Genomic DNA, 17,013 nt, shown 5'->3' with positions numbered 1-17,013 from the left:
TTGTAGTCCTATGTCTTGATTATGTTTGTTACATTAATCTACATGTGGTAGGACTGATCCAAACAATACACACATACACAAAGGAGTGCATGTAAAACCGGTGAAACAGGACTAAACTCTGGGAATTGTCCCAATGTCAATTTTGTGAATCTATAAATTTAAAAAAGGTAAGCAAATAAGAGATAAGACATATGACTTCACTCTGGTGTGGAATTTAAGAAATAAAACAGATCAACACAGCGAGGGACAGGACGAAGAGAGGCAAACCATAAAAGACTCTTAACTCTAGAGAACAAACAGGGTTGCTGGAAGGGAGGCGGCCAGGGGGAAGGGGTAAGTGGGTGAAGGGGTTAAGGAGGGCAATTGTGATGAGCACTGCATGGTATATGGAAGTGATGAATCTCTAAATTCTACTCCTAAAACTAGTATTACACTATATATTAACTGGAATTTAAATAAAAAACAAAAGATAGGGGCGCCTGGGTGGCTCAGTGGGTTAAAGCCTCTGCCTTAGGCTCGGGTCGTGATCCCAGGGTCCTGGGATCGAGCCCCATGTCGGGCTCTCTGCCCAGCAGGGAGCCTGCTTCCCTTCCTCTCTCTCTGCCTGCCTCTCTGCTTACCTGTGATCTCTGTCAAATAAATAAATTAAAAATTAAAAAAAAAAAAGATAAAACAAACTTTATTTGTTACCATTTTTAGTGCTCCTAAAAAAATTGGGAGACTTGGAACCACATACCTCAGCTATGGGCTTGTGAGATAGACAGAGACTGGAATGGGGTGGCAAAGTTCATCTGGGAGTCTACTAACAGTAGTGCAAGTATCAGCCAATAGATTTGAGGCATTTTTCCTTATTTCTTTTTCCCAACAGTTTAATGAAGCAAAGCCAGGATATACTAGTTTTCTCAGTCTAGCTCTATCTGCCTTATCATTAGTAAGAGACACCTAAAGCCAGACTCAAGAATTATCTTAGTAAAGTTTAACATCAAAGAGCATGTATTCACAAGTGAATACAAGGTCATCTACTGTCAGCACCATTTATAGTGCCCAAAGAATGAAACTGCCCAAATACACCCCAGCAGGGAACAATACGTCCAAACAATGAAATATTGTACACAGAAAAACAGCCACTGGGTTTTAGAGATTAGTATGGAAAAACAATGTAAACTATCTCCATAAATTGTATTTATTACATGTGGAAATGGCATTTTGGCTGTATTACATTAAATAAAATAAAGCATATGAACATTATTTCTAAGATATGGAAGCAACCTAAATCTCCATCAAGAGAGAACAAAGAGGGGCACCTGGGTGGCTCAGTGGGTTAAAGCCTCTGCCTTCGGCTCAGGTCATGATCCCAGAGTCCTGGGATCGAGCCCCGCATCGGGCTCTCTGTTCGGCGGGGAGCCTGCTTCCTCCTCTCTCTCTCTGCCTGCCTCTCTGCCTACTTGTGATCTCTGTCTGTCAAATAAATAAAAATCTTTAAAAAAAAAAAAAAAAAAAAAAAAAAAAAAGAGAGAACAAAGAGGGGCGCCTGGGTGGCTCGGTCGGTTGAGTGTCTGCCTTTAGGTCAGGTCATGATCCCGGGGTCCAGAATTGAGTCCCATATTGGGCTCCCTGTTTGGCAGAGAGCCTGCTTCTCCCTGAACAACCCCCCATTGCTGGTGCTTTCTCTCACTCTCTCGAATAAATAAATAAAATCTTAAAAAAGATGAATAAGGGGCGCCTGGGTGGCTCAGTGGGTTAGGCCGCTGCCTTCGGCTCGGGTCGTGATCTCAGGGTCCTGGGATCGAGTCCCGCGTCGGGCTCTCTGCTCAGCGGGGAGCCTGCTTCCCTCTCTCTCTCTCTCTCTGCCTCCCCCTCTCTCTCTTTTTGATCTCTGTAAAAAAAAAAAATAAAATCTTAAAAAAAAAAAAAAAGATGAATAAAGAAAACGTGCTATACATACAATGGAGTATTATTCAGCCCTAAAAAAAAAAGGAAATCCTGCCATGTGCAACATGGATAAGCCTCAAGGCCATTACACTAAGTAAAATAAGCTTGTCACAGAACCACAAATACTGCATGATCTCACATGAGGGATCTGAAAGAGTCAGACTAGAATGATGGCTACCAGGAGCTGGTGGGAGGGAAACAGGGAGTTGGGTGTCGAGCGGGTGTACAGCTCCATTGCTACCAAATGAGTGAGTTCTGCCTCTAGTTAACAATATTCTACTGTACACCTAAACATGTGTTAAGAGGGTAGATGTCGGGGCGCCTGGGTGGCTCAGTGCGTTAAAGCCTCTGCCTTCAGCTCAGGTCATGATCCCAGGGTCCTAGGATCGAGCCCTGCATTGGGCTCTCTGCTCCTCGGGGAGCCTGCTTCCTCCTCTCTCTACCTGCCTCTCTGCCTACTTGTGATCTTTGTCAAATAAATAAATAAAATCTTAAAAAAAAAAAAAAGAGGGTAGATGTCAAATTCAGTGTTTTTCTAACCAAACACACACACACACAGACACACACACACACACACACACAACCCCAAAGGGCACAAGGAATCTTTTGGAGGTGGTGTTTCTTACCTTGATTGCGGTGATCATTTCACAGGTGTATGCGTATGCTCAAACCCGTCTAATTGTACACATTAAACATGCACAGTTTTGTTTAACAATTACACTTCAATAGAAGTACCTTTGGTTTTTACTTTAATGTGGATATAAGCAAATACAAAATGAAATATATGGTTTACAATTGTATTTGTATTGGGTTGCTTTGTTCTAGACGGAGAAATGTTTGAGGGTCACTGCCCAGAGAATGTAGGGTACGGGGACTCCGGGGTTGGAAAGACTTCCCTGTATATCCTTCTACTTATCTGTATATCATTTTTTTTTTCCCGTGTATCATTTTTAAAGAAGATGCTTGTGGAACTTTTGAACAAATAACACTGCAAATCAGCTTCAGTAGTTATTCTGATGAGACTCAGAAATCCTGAATTCTTAGTTGCCCGGTCTTGGTGGAAAACCTGAACACCCCTGAGAAAAACTCCAGAGGAACCGAGTCATCTCTTCACTGAGCCCAAGTTAGAGTTTGTTTTAATCCGATCGTTCTCCTAACCCGAAAGGCGCCATCAAGTTAAATGACATCCAATTTCACCTTAATGTTCATGGCTGCCAGTTCGGCTACAAAATACCGGAAAACGTAAGGCACAGAAACGGTGTCGATGGTGTCGCTTCGATCACACAACGTACAGTTGTATTTTCTGTTGCGCGTGGCAGACCAGGAAGGGGGTGGCTTCTCCAGCAGCGGAGACAATAAACTGCCACACTTAACGCACACGTGTGCTACCGAGCGATCCGAACAGTTGAAGAGGCGGTCATGCAGGAGAAAAGATGTACCATGAGCTAAAAGAGCGTCCCGCTCCATTTCCCCAAAACGGATTCCGCCCTGGACATTCCTTCCCCCAATAGGCTGGTTGGTGACTTTGTCTCTGGCGCCCGTGGTCCTAACCTGGAACTTGTCTGAGACCATGTGGCGCAAACGCTGGTAATAAACCACACCTATGAATATGTCTGCTTCCAGTTCCAGCCCACTGATGCCACTGTACAACCTCTCGGTGCCATAGAAGTTGTAGCCACCAGCTTTTAACAGCTCCCCGAAGTACTCCAAGGCCGAGTTCTCCTCTGAAAAGGTGAAGGGTGTTGCATCGTGGCAGAGACCGTGCAGGGCAGCGGACTTCCCTGCCATACTTTCAATTAACATCCCGATGGTCATGCGGGAGGGAAAACCGTGAGGATTGAACAGAATGTCTGGGACCATCCCGCTCTCGGTGAACGGCATGTCCTCTACTGGCCACAGCCTGCTCAGGATGCCCTTCTGCCCGTGGCGACTGGCGAATTTGTCTCCGATGGTCGGGTTCCGAGGGACTCTCATCGTGATGCAGATACACTTGAACTTCCCACTGCCGGTGTCATTACTACACACTTTGATGTTATCCACGATGCAATTTTCTTTACTCCTGGGAAGAAAAGCAGACTAACTTTTCTAACTTTTCTAACTTTTCTTCCTTTTCTAAGGAAGTCTAACTATTCTCTTTACGCTGACAAAGACACCTCTAAGTTTTAATTGACATAATTAGTGCTTCATAAAGGATATCTGCACAACTTATTCTAACATCTCTTCTCCAGCACAAAGAGAGTTGGTATCCCTAAAAACACTTGTCAACAGGGCTGCTGATTCCGTTCGCTACGGAACTCTGCTCACCTGAAAGAACAGCGACAGACCACCTACAAAGACCTACAGCTGAAACCATTTCATAGATGTAAAATAAGCTAAACATTTTTAATTTTAGCAAGAGGCATCATGAACTTGACATTTTTAGCTAGGAAAATCCCTAACTACATCCTGAGAGAGATGATTAAGTTTGAATATCCTAGTTTTAAAAGAAGTCACAGGCAACTTGTCAAATCCTAACAGACTGACAAGAGAAGCAGAAAAACAAAGACTGACCAGCAGACACCAAACTTTGTCTCATTTAAGAAATGCCAATTCAGGGGTGCCTGGGTGGCTCAGTGGGTTAAGGCCTCTCCCGTCAGCTCAGGTCATGATCTCAGGGTCCTGGGATTGAGCCCCGCATTGGGCTCTCTGCTCAGAAGGGAGCCTGCCTCCCCTCCCCTCTGCCTCTCTGCCTACTTGTGATCTCTGTCTGTCAAATAAATAAATAAACAATCTTAAAAAAAAAATGCCAATTCAGTTACAACTAAGTCAAGTCAGGGAGCTACCACTTGTATCTTCTCCAAAATTTGCCTCTTACAAGGTAAATTTCACTGACCTCAGCAACTTCACTGAGAAACAGCCTTTAAAAAACAGCACTGGGGGGGCGCCTGGGTGGCTCAGTGGGTTAAAGCCTCTGCCTTCGGCTCGGGTCATGATCTCAGGGTCCTGGGATCGAGCCCCGCATCGGACTCTCTGCTCCGCGGGGAACCTGCTTCCTCCTCTCTCTCTGCCTGCCTCTCTGCCTACTTGTGATTTCTGTCAAATAAATAAAATCTTTAAAAAAAAAAAAAAAATAGCACTGGGGTGGGCGCCTGGATGGCTCACTGGGTTAAAGCCTCTGCCTTCGGCTCAGGTCATGATCTCAGGGTCCTGGTATGGAGCCCCACATCAGGCTCTCTGCTCAGCGGGGAGCCTGCTTCCTTTCCTCTCCCTGCCTGCCTCTCTGTCTGCTTGTAATCTCTGTCTGTCAAATAAATAAATAAAATCTTAAAAAAAAAAAAAATAGCACTGGGTACCCAAACTTACTTATAGTACATCACAAAGCTTTCCCCGGTGTTGAGGTTCAGGTAGCCATAATACGGGTCTCCATACTGTAGCTGGGCTCCGATGAATGGCAAGCCATCGTCGTCTAACTTCTGCAGAATCCGCGGGTCACCAGGTTTGACTCCAAACACCAGACTATCATCTCCTTGTTTAATTTTCTCAGATAGATCTATGAACTCAGACTTGTAGACACTTCCATGGGCAAAGCCTCGTTCCCAGGAGGCCTTATTCACGATCTACAAGGTCAAAGAATAGTTAATTTAAGAGACTGAGGCCAAATGGGGATTTTCACAATAAAAATGGTTAGAATTAAAATATATGATTTAGGATAACTGGCATTCTATTTTAAAAACTCCAGGGATGCCTGGGTGGCTCAGTTGGTTGAGCATCTGCCTTTGGCTCAGGTCATGATCCCAGAGTCCTGGGATCAAGTCCTGCATCAGGCTCCTTACTCAGTGGGGAGCCTGCTTCTCTCTCTACTCTGCCTGCTTGTGCACTCTCTCTTTCTCTCTGACAAATAAATAATCTTAAGAAAATGAAATAAAAACTCCAGATTTTCTGGAGCGCCTATGTGGCTCAGTCAGTTAAGCATCTGCCTTCAGCTCAGGTTGTGATCTCAGGTCCTGGGATCAAGCCCCACATCGGGCTCCCTGCTCAGCAGAGAGTCTGCTTCTCCCTCTCCCTTTGCCCCTCCCCCTGCTTGTGCCCTCTCTCTCAAATAAAATCTTAACAAAACAAAACACATTTTCCAAGCCACCTACACTATGGCTTTCAACCTAATCATGCGTAAATATAAAAGGTAGATATACCCAAGACTATACTCATTCAACACATTATACTATGCACTCAAATATGCACCATACATGCATATCTGAATATTTAGTGAATATCACTTAGGGCTTGCCACTTTCATGGAGATTAGCAATTAATCATGTAACAGAATGCTCACAAGCCAGGATGTAGAAACACAGTAAACAAAAAAGTTAAAAAGTAAAAGGAATGGAATGACATCTCCTGGGAGAACTTACCATGGCATCTTCCATATCGTAGCCAGTGTAAGAAATAACAGCAACGATGGCATTTGTCCCAATTGGATAGTTATCCATGTCATAATAATCATACATGTATGGTCTCACTAAAGGGCTTTGTGGAGTCTGAAGACGATACAGTTTATTATCTGATCGAGCTTGGTAAGTGAGAAGTGGAAAGCCCATGGTTTGCTTCCCTACAAAGGGGGGAAAAAAACTTCAGCATCTTTTTTCCCCCTGATTATAAAGGTCATATATAAAATTGGAGGGGTGCCTGGGTAGCTCAGTCACTTAAGTGTTTGCCTTCAGCTCAGGTCATGATCTCAGAGTCCTGGGATCGAGCCCTGCATCAGACTCCCTGCTCAGTGGGGTGTCTGCTTCTCTCTCTGCCTCTCACTCCACTCTTGCGCTCTGCCTCACTCTCTTGCTCAAACAAGTAAAATATTTAAAAAAATAAAATAAAATAGGAAACAACAAAACATTCATCATAGGGGAATGAATAAATTAATCATGGTGCTTCTGCTCACTATAGACTAATACACAGCATCAAAATGAAGCAGAACCACATGTAGCTACGTAACCAGACCATGAAGACAACACTGAGTGGGAAAAAGCACAGAATGACATTTAATATTATATGATTTATGTATATTTGCAACACATCCCAGACAATTCCATACCTAGTTTATGAACACATGTATGATGTAAGAAAAGCATAAAAAAAGATAATAAAGGATATATACAAATATAAGGTATTACTAGTGGGGGAAGAGAAGGGGTAAAGACAGGAAAGTAACTATTATCCGATTACTTTCTTACACAGAGCAAAATGTCAATATTTGTTAATTATTTCATAATTTTTATAATTATATTTTTAATTATAATTATAATTATTTATAATTACATTATAAACCAATATTTGTTAATTCCCAGGGTAGGAAAGTAAGACTTCTTTCTACTTTATATTATAGAGAATCAATTTGAAACAAAAAGGTTTTTAAGACTATATATATATATATATATATATATATATATATATACATATACATATACATGGAATTTTAAAATACAGAAGAGGAGACTTCTGGCTTCCAGTAATAGAAGGGTACTCCTACAAGACCACCCTCCACATATAAGATCCAGAACAATACTAAACAAAAACACCATATGGACACACACACACACACACACACACACACACAATCTGAAAGCACTGGAGAGTAACCAGAAGCAGTGAGGAACTGGAGAAGAATTTACACTTGGATGAAAGAAATGGGACGGAGTAAACTACTACGTTTTTCAGGTTTTAATGTTTTTGTTTGTTTTGGCCTGGCTGTCCAGCCACTATAGCGGCTATAACCTAGATAGAAACCTACCATTTTACCGGCTTAAAGAGCCAAGGAATAGAGTTCAGAATACAATAGCAACTGGAGAGTAAGGGGGGAAGTTTTAGAAAGGGAAGAAACATAAAGGGAGGGCCTTAAATTCTACGTATAAACTGAATCCAGATCTCAGTAGGCTGAGCTATGCATGCATGGGACAGATCTAAGCAGCCACCTAAGGCTAGAAGAACATACTTCAACTGCTATGTTCAACTATCTATCAGTTAAATCTAAAAACCAATCCTCTTCAAAGGAACATAATAGAACCCAGAGTCTTAAAACCTATCATTCACGGGTGCCTGGGTGGCTCAGTGGGTTAAGCCTCTGCCTTCGGCTCAGGTCATGATCTCAGAGTCCTGGGATCGAGCCCCGCATCGGGCTCTCTGCTCAGCAGGGAGCCTGCTTCTCCCTCTCTCTCTGCCTGCCTCTCTGCCTACTTGTGATCTTTCTCTCTGTCAAATAATAGATAAAATCTTAAAAAAACAAAAACAAAAAAAATCCTATCATTCACAACATTCCCGATATGATCCGGTAGTACTAGAAAAACAAAGAAACAGGAAAACAGAACCCATGCTCAAGAAAAAAAATGTAATCAATGGAGACTGATCCCAAGGTCCTGGGATCGAGCCTCAAGTCAGGCTCCCTGTAGCAGGGAGTCTGCTTCTCCCTCTCCCTAAAAAATATATAAATAAATCTTTAAAAAAAAAAAAGATGTTGTAATTAGCAGACAACGGTTTTTAAAGACCTGTTACAACTATGCTCAAAAACAAAGGAAAAAAATTCATAAAGAAGACAAAAATCTCTGAGAAAACAGAAACTATAAAAAATAAATGGAAACAAAAGGCTGAAACATTAAATATCTGAAATAGAATAAAAAGTCAGTGAGGATAATGATAGATCAGTAAAAATGATCCAATCTGGGGGCGCCTGGGTGGCTCAGTTGGTTTAGCGTCTGCCTTTGGCTCAGGTCATGATCCCAGGGTCCTGGGATCGAGGCCCGCATTGGGCTCCTTACTCAACAGGGAGCCTGCTTCTCCCTCTGCTGTTCCCCCTGCTTATACTCTCTCTCTGTCAAATAAATAAATAAAATCTTTAAAAAAAAAAAAAAAAAGATCCAGTCTGAAGAGAAAGAAAAGAAAGACAGGAAAAAAAAAAAAAAAAAAGAACGGAGACCCCATGGCTTACAGGGCAGTATCAAAAGGTTTAACATAGATGACACATACTGAAATCTCAGAGGAGGTATGAGAGAATAGGGCAGAAGCAGGGTTTCTAGAAATAATGGCAGAAAAGTACAAATTTGATGACATCTTTTAAAACGGATTTTAGAAGACCAGTAAACACCAAGCACAAAGACCATCATATGTGGGCGTATCACAATCAGCTACCAATGAGCTATGAAGAGAAAATCTTACGGACAGGAGAAAATAACACATTACATACAAGCAAACAATGACACGTACAACCACTGACTTCTAACACAAATGACAAAGACCAAGAAGAGACCCAGTAATATCTCTTAAATGCTGAAAAACTGTAACTGTCCGACCAGAATCGTACATCTAGTTCCAGGTGAAGACCAAATAGAGACATTTCCAGAGGAATAAAAACTAAGAGGATTTGTAGCCAGCAACCTAAACTACAAAAATAAGCACTAAAGGAAGGCTTCCAGGCTCAAGGGATACGACACTCAGTGGAAACCGGAATCACTGGGTGGGCAGGCAGGGCATGGGCAGTGGTGGGATATGGGGAAAAACGACAGCTTGGGTTCTTCAAAAATCCAATCACAAGATCTCAGACAAATCCAAATCGACAAACATTCCACAAAATGACCTTTCTGTTCAAAAACATCAGTGTCAGAGATGACAAAGGCTAAGGATCTCATTTAAACGACTAAAGAGACTCGACAACTAAATGCGACAAGTGATCGCAGACTAGGTGCTACACAGAAAAAAATCTGCCATAAACCGTGTTTTGGGGATGATCCGTCAAAATCTGAGTAAGGACTATAAAGCAGTATAACGACATCAATGGTACACTTCCTGTTGTTAATCCTTGCCCTGTAATATGCAAGGGGACACCCTTACTGGTAGGAAATACACAATGAAATACTTCGGGGTGAAGGGGCATCGGGTCTGCAGCTTACCTCCAAATGGAAAACGGTACACGTGGGACAACATGTTAACAGAATCTACACAAGGGGCTTATGGGAGTTCTTTGTGCCGTGCTCGCAACATTTCTCTGAGTTTGAAATTGTTTCACAATGAAAAAGTTACAAGTGTCTTTCTTTGTGAATACCACCACTCTCCCCTCCATCTTACCCATCTGGCACTGGTACATGTTCCGGGGACTCTGGTTGTGATCGGAGAAAGGGATGAAGTTGGCGATCACACTCAGCAGGCTGTGGGGGAAGAGTTCCTGGTGAGTGGTAACTCCAGCCAAAACCTCATCCTCAAAGATGGCAATGTTCATGGAGATCTGGAAAAGAGGAAGGACAAGGAAGTTCAAGGCACAGAGTACCTGACGGCTAACATATTAACACTCCCTCTCTCTCAGAGTTTGGGACTCAAAGATTGGAACGAAAACCTTCCCCACTCAGCATCATGAACACTGATGGGATCCACTGGGAAGCACAGGGAAGCTTCGGGTCAGAAATACTGTTTGCCTGACGCTTTTCATTCTAAATCCACCCTGGTCCAACTGTAAAGGAGGGGAACAAAGATACTTTGAAGCAGCACAAAGCTCACAGTTTTGCAACTGCGAAGATGTAGGCAAATACTGTAAGTCTGATGGAATGTTCCCACCTCAGCACCTGAGGCAGAGCCAGGTGCAAAGGAGTGGGGCAGGATGGGCAGGCAGGTGATGTGACCACTAATCCTCTCTCTCAATGAGAGGTCACAAAGGAGGCAGAAGATAAGTTCTGATTTTCTTTCAAATGCCCAATCATTACTAAACAATGACAACACTTTATAAAAAGGTTTTTTTTTGTTGTTTTTTTTTTGAGAGAGAGAGAGAGAGAGAGCACACAAGCAGGGGGAGGGGCACAGAGAGAGAGAGAGAGAATCTGAAGCTGACTTCCATTCAACATGGAAGCCTGACACAGGGGTTGATCCCATGACCTGAACCAAAATCAAGAGTGGGACTGAGCCACCCAAGCACCCTGATAACACTTTTAAAAAATAGTGGTTAGGGGCACCTGAGTGGCTCAGTGGGTTAAGCCTCTGCCTTCGGCTCAGGTCATGATCTCATGGTCCTGAGATTGAGCCCCATGTCTGGCTCCCTGCTCAGTGGAAAGCCTTGCTTCTCCCTCTCCCTCTGCTGCTCCCCATGCTTGTGTTCTGTCTCTCAAATAAATAAATAAAATCTTCATAAAAAATTAAAAAAAAAAAAAAAACACAGTGGTTATTAAGTTTCCTGAAGTTGTACACTACACGAGCACACACAGGCACCAATCACAATGCTCTACGTACCTGCTCCATAGTTCCAATTAGTTCTTCTTTGCCTAATTCCAAGTTCTGCACGGGACGCACCAGTCTACAAGGAGTGGTAAACAGGAACAATCCTGGGTACAGACTTGGTTTTCCTGTCATGGGGATAAGGGCCACTTCCATCCAGGGAGGAATTCTTTTCTCTCTCAATACCTGTTTTCAACAAAAAGAAAGTTCAATTAAGGAGCGATGTGTTTTATATCTATCTCTTGCCACCCAGGAAGTGGGAAGAATGGGAAAGGAGGTCAAATATAAAAAGCAGTATGAGGAAATTAGTTATGCCAGTAACATCCTAGTGCCCTGCCAGTCTCATCACCGCACAGAATGCCACTCACCCAGTATCCAGAGCTGGCAAAAGCCCTACTTTCTGGGGGGGGCGCAGCCCTACTATGTGACAAACTGGTAATGGGGAAGACTCAGGGAAAAGTAAACCAAGAAGGTGTGTGTGAACAAACACACTAAGTAAAAGTTTGTCCTCTGATGTCTAGAATATAGTATGTTACTGGTTTTATTTTAAACCCATTATTCAATGGGGATGCCTGGGTGGCTCAGTCGTTAAGCCTCTGCCTTCGGCTCAGGTCACGATCCCAGGGTCCTGGGATCAAGCCCTGCATCAGGCTGCCTGCTCAGCGGGGAGCCTGCTTCTCCCTCTCCCACTCCCCTTGCTTGTGTTCCCTCTCTCGCTGTATCTCTTTCTGTCAAATAAATAAAATCTTTAAAACAAAACAAAACAAAACAAAAACCTATAAACTGTACTCAATGAAAAGGCCCTTCTACCTGGAATTTAAAAAACAACAAAACTTTCATTAATCAACTCCTGGATAAATATGAACCCACATCACAGAAATGTAAAAAAATAATGAAACCTATATATCAGAATTTAAGGGCAGTCACAGCTAAGCAAGTCAAAAAAAAAAAAACAAAATTGTTAAAATTTTAAAGCAAAAGCTAAAAAAAAAAAAAAAAAAAAAAAAAAAAACAAAAAGCCAACAGAGACACAAAAACACACAAACCCCCTACAAGTTAACAAAGATAGAACCTGAAATTAATGAGGTGTAGTACCGAAAAAGGTTCAAAACAACAAATCAAAATTCTTGGTTCTTAAAAAGAAAAAAAAAAAAATACCCCTCACTTAACCTAAACAAGAAAAAAAGGGGACACAAACACACAAATGTGCTGAGTAGGAAATAACAACAGGAAAAAAACATTAAAACTAAATTTTAAAATCATGGGTATACTCTGCATACCTATAAGAAATCAAGATGAGGGACGCCTGGGTGGCTCAGTTGGTTAAGCAGCTGCCTTCGGCTCAGGTCATGATCCCAGTGTCCTGGGATCGAGTCCCACATCGGGCTCCTTGCTCATCAGGGAGCCTGCTTCTCCCTCTGCCTCTGCCTGCCATTCTGTCTGCCTGTGCTTGCTCTCTCTCCCTCTCTCTCTCTCTGACAAATAAATAAATAAAATCTTTAAAAAAAAAAAAAAAAAAAGAATTCAAGATGAAATGGATAAAATGTAGTTTACCAAAACAGACCTCAAGAGAGGTAAAAAACCTTTTAAAAGATGATCAATTTCCATATTAGAAATAAAGGTATCCAGAAACTACCCCCAAAGAAAGCACTAGCCAGGGCGCCTGGGTGGCTCAGTGGGTTAAGCCGCTGCCTTCAGCTCAGGTCATGATCTCAGGGTCCTGGGATCGAGTCCCGCATCGGGCTCTCTGCTCAGCAGGGAGCCTGCTTCCCTCTCTCTCTCTCTCTCTGCCTGCCTCTCCGTCTACTTGTGATCTCTCTCTGTCAAATAAATAAATAAAATCTTAAAAAAAAAAAAAAAAAAAAGCACTAGCCAGACGGTTTCAGAGGGGAATTCTAGCAGACTTAGACCCAGATAACCCAATGCTCCACAAACTGTTCCAGGGCACTGAAAACAAAGGAAAACTTTCTAATTCTTTTTATAAAGCAGATACTCATGTCAATGAAGAAAAAAAATCCACCAAGACCAAGTGAGATTTATTCCAGGAATTTAGGATTCATTATTCATCACTATGACTAGAGAATGATGATTATTAGGGAATAAATTAATATAATACACTCAGTACACACCTAAGGGAAAATATTACAGATTTGTCCCCAAACAGACCCAAGAACGAAGCACGGAATTACTGTATGATCCAATGGTTCCGATGGGAGGCAGACACCCAAAAGTTCTAAAAGCAAGGATTTGAAAAGGTACTTGGACGCCCGGGTTCATAGCAGCAGTATCCACAACAGCCAAACTGTGGAAGCAACCCAAGCGTCCACCAATGAATGAATGGCTCAACAAAATGTGGTATATACAACGGGATACTCTTCTGTCTAAAAAAGGAATGTGGGGGTGCCTGGGTGGCTCAGTCATTAAGCGTCTGCCTTTGGCTCAGGTCAAGATCCTAGGATCCTGGGATTGAGCCCCACATTGGGCTCCCTGCTCATTGGGGAGCCTGCTTCTCCCTCTCCCACTCCCCTTGCTTGTGCTCCCTCTCTCACTGTGTCTCTCTCTATCAAATAAATAAATAAAATCTTTTTTTTTTTTTTTAAAGATTTTATTTATTTGACAGACAGAGATCACAAGTAGGCAGAGAGGCAGGCAGAGAGAGAGGAAGGGAAGCAGGCTCCCTGCTGAGCAGAGAGCCCGATGCAGGGCTCGATCCCAGGACCCTAGGATCATGACCTGAGCCAAATGCAGAGGCTTTAACCCACTGAGCCACCCAGGCGCCCCAATAAATAAAATCTTAAAAAAGAAAAACAAAAGAAAAAAAAAGGCTTAGAGAAGCTTCTACTTTAAAATAAAATAAAATAAAATAGGAATGCGATTCTGACCCATGCTACGATATGGATGAACTTGGAAAACATTATGCCGAGTGCAATAAGCCAGACACAAAGGGACAAATATTGTATGATTCCACTGACATGAGGTACCTAGCAAAGTCAAAGTTCACGAAGAAAAGTGGAAGAGCGGTCCCAGGAATTAGGGAAGGGGGAAATGGGGAGCTCCTGCAGAATGGCAGGGTTTCAGTCTGGGATGACGAAAACCTTCCGGAGATGGACAGGGTGATGGTTGCACAACAACAGTATGAATGTGCTTAATGGCACAGAACTTAAAATGGTTATAATGGTAAATTTTGTTATGTAAATTTATAAACAAAACCGAAGGACAGGGACTTCTGGAGAGGGTGGAAACGGATCCAATTTGAGCATCAAAATGAGCAGCAGCAATGGAATACTCATGAAATGAAACAAGCATCTTATAAATCAATGCTGATGTGAATAAATAAACAAATGGAGAAGGGAAAACTCTACTTACAGAACAGCAACTCATAAATGCCGAAGGAACAATGGAGTTAGGAAACCATCTGGCAGCCATCACAGTAGTAACAAACTCAGCAAAGAATCCTCAATAGAAGAGTAGTTTTTGTTTTGTTTTGTTTTGTTTTAAGATTTTATTCACTCACTTGACAGAGAGACAGCAAGAGAGGAAACACAAGTAGGGGGAGAGGGAGAGGAAGAAGCAGGCCCCCGCGGAGCAGGGAGCCCAATGTGGGGCTTGATCCCAGGACCCACGGATCATAACCCAAGCCGAAGGCAGACACTTAATTGACTGAGCCACCCAGATGCCCCCAGAATAGTAATAATTCTGCAAAGAAGTCACCAGCTCGTGGGGGAAAATCTAATGAGGGCAAGGGCTTTCATGTAGCTTCCAAATCTCTCTCCACAAGTTACTAATTACACAGAAACTGGTAACAGTGCAGCAGGTCAACCTAGAGACTACAACCTGAGAGTGATCATAATTAATACAGCCAGCTTCGGGACAGGCCAGCCTCATGTGCCTCTTGAAAGGATATCCTGAATCACATCATCAGAAAGCTCCATGCCCACATAAATTAAAGAATATCGAATAACTGGCCTGTAGTTTTTTTTTTTTTTTTTTTTTTTTTTAAAGTTAAGACCTGAAAGGCTGAGGGACTGTTCCAGAGTAAAGGAGATGAAAGCAACATGGTAACTTTATGTAATACACGATGCTGCCCGGGGCCCAGCCCAGGATGGCGAAAACAACACCATAAAGGACAATGCCATAAACGACCTGACTGAGACAACTGGTATCATCTGAGTTTCAGGGGCACATTCCACTACCCTGACGCTAAAAAGTGTACAGTGGGGTGCCTAGATGGCTCAGTGGGATAAACGTCTGCCTTTGGCTCAGGTCATGATCTCAGGGTCCTGGGTTCGAGCCCCGCGTTGGGCTCTCTGCTCAGTACGGAGCCTGCTTCCCTCTCTCTGCCTGCCTCTCTGCCTCCTTGATCTCTCTGTCAAATAAATAAATAAATAAGATCTTAAAAAAAAAATGCGTGCTATGATTACTAAGGAGAGAAACTCCTTGTTCTGAGGAAGAATGTTCTGCAATCTTGGAAAAGGCATCTTATCTGTCTACCACCCTCAAATGGTTCAGAAGAAAAAACTATGTACCTGTTTATAAAGAGCGTACAAATGGATAAACCACGTGGAACAAAACGTAACAATTGGTGGAACCAGGGATCGGGTACATGGAAGCTCTTCCTGCTGTTCAAACATTTACGTTTACAATTATACCAAATATTTACGTTTACAATTATACCAAAGTAAAACGATTTTAAAAACTAAAAAACCAAAACTAAACTGAATAGACCAGAGCACGAACTACAACTCATCCTGTTGCCAAAGAACAATTCTTCAATGCTCGTCATCTCGTAACAACGCTCTTGTTAGGAACATTCCAAGTAAGTTAGTTAAAAGATGTCTTTCTATTTGATTATTTATTTATTTATTTATTTACTTATTTTTTAAAGCTTTTACTTATTTATTTGACAGACCGAGATCACAAGCAGGCAGAGAGGCAGGAAGAGAGAGAGGAAGGGAAGCAGGCTCTCGCTGAGCAGAGAGCCCGATGTGGGGCTCGATCCCAGGACCCCAGGATCATGACCTGAGCCGAAGGCAGAAGCTTTAAACCACTGAGCCACCCAGGCGCCCCTCTATTTGATTTTTTAAAAATATACTTTCAAGATCCAGAAGCCAACAGGACATGACTTGTATCTTGCCTATCTTTAGTATTACTTGAAATACAAAGAAGCTATTTTGAGGCCCCCTATAGGCCACTAGTATTTATAAAACAAAAAAAGTTAAAATTTGTTAGAGTAGGGCCTCAAGGAAACTACCAAAAAAAAAAAAAAATGCTTTCAGGTCAAAGTATCTGGCACTGACCCCAACCTATGAGGCCAGCACAAGACAAGACTCTGTGACTACAGGGGATGTACAGGCACCTCTGCATCATTTTTTTTTTTTTTAAAGATTTTTATTTATTTATTTGACAGAGAGAGAGAGAGATCACAAGTAGGCAGAGAGAGAGGGGAAGCAGGCTCCCGGCCGAGCAGAGAGCCGGATGCAGGACTCGATCCCAGGACCCTGAGATCATGACCGGAGCCTAAGGCAAAGGTTTAACCCACTGAGCCACCCAGGCATTTTAGGAATTAGCTTCTGATCTCCAGACCCTCTGACCACTCTGGACAATCCTGCGGCTACCTCAACAATGAGAAAAGGACTGACAATGAAGATCAAGACACAGAATAATTCACTAAGAGGCAAGATCACCTTAAAATGTCGGAGCGAATCTGCAATGCTAGGAGCAAGTTCCTTAGCCACCCAGCCGAGCATGACGCCATCCAGCAGGACAGGGTAGCACTCGCTGTATGATCGGTGTGGAGTTCCGTCAACTGGAGTGACCCCTGGTGAAACAAACACACAGAATGCTCACGTCGGAATGCTT

General features: G+C 42.6%; 1 protein-coding gene across 3 annotated transcripts in view; it reads right to left on the bottom strand.

Annotated features, from left to right (window-relative positions):
• Positions 1-2,499: 2,499 nt before the first annotated feature.
• LOC111158476 (RNA polymerase I subunit B) overlaps positions 2,500-17,013 on the bottom strand; it is a 30,392-nt gene continuing 15,878 nt past the window's right edge. The window contains exons 10-15 of one of the 3 annotated variants that reach the window (XM_022520516.1): positions 16,839-16,972; positions 11,170-11,340; positions 10,021-10,177; positions 6,321-6,517; positions 5,275-5,528; positions 2,500-3,991 (exon numbers count right to left, since the gene is read on the bottom strand). In XM_022520516.1, coding sequence (XP_022376224.1) covers positions 3,109-3,991; positions 5,275-5,528; positions 6,321-6,517; positions 10,021-10,177; positions 11,170-11,340; positions 16,839-16,972 — 1,796 coding nt within the window. In that variant the 3' untranslated portion in view covers positions 2,500-3,108. The remainder of the gene's footprint in view (positions 3,992-5,274; positions 5,529-6,320; positions 6,518-10,020; positions 10,178-11,169; positions 11,341-16,838; positions 16,973-17,013) is intronic. The other 2 variants (XM_022520518.1, XM_022520517.1) reach the window with 2 other exon arrangements.

The sequence above is a fragment of the Enhydra lutris genome, unplaced genomic scaffold (genome assembly GCF_002288905.1).
Source record: "Enhydra lutris kenyoni isolate GAN:26980312 unplaced genomic scaffold, ASM228890v2 scaffoldscaffold59, whole genome shotgun sequence".
NCBI classification, from domain to species: Eukaryota; Metazoa; Chordata; class Mammalia; order Carnivora; family Mustelidae; genus Enhydra; species Enhydra lutris.
This window is presented reverse-complemented; position numbering and strand designations above follow the sequence as displayed.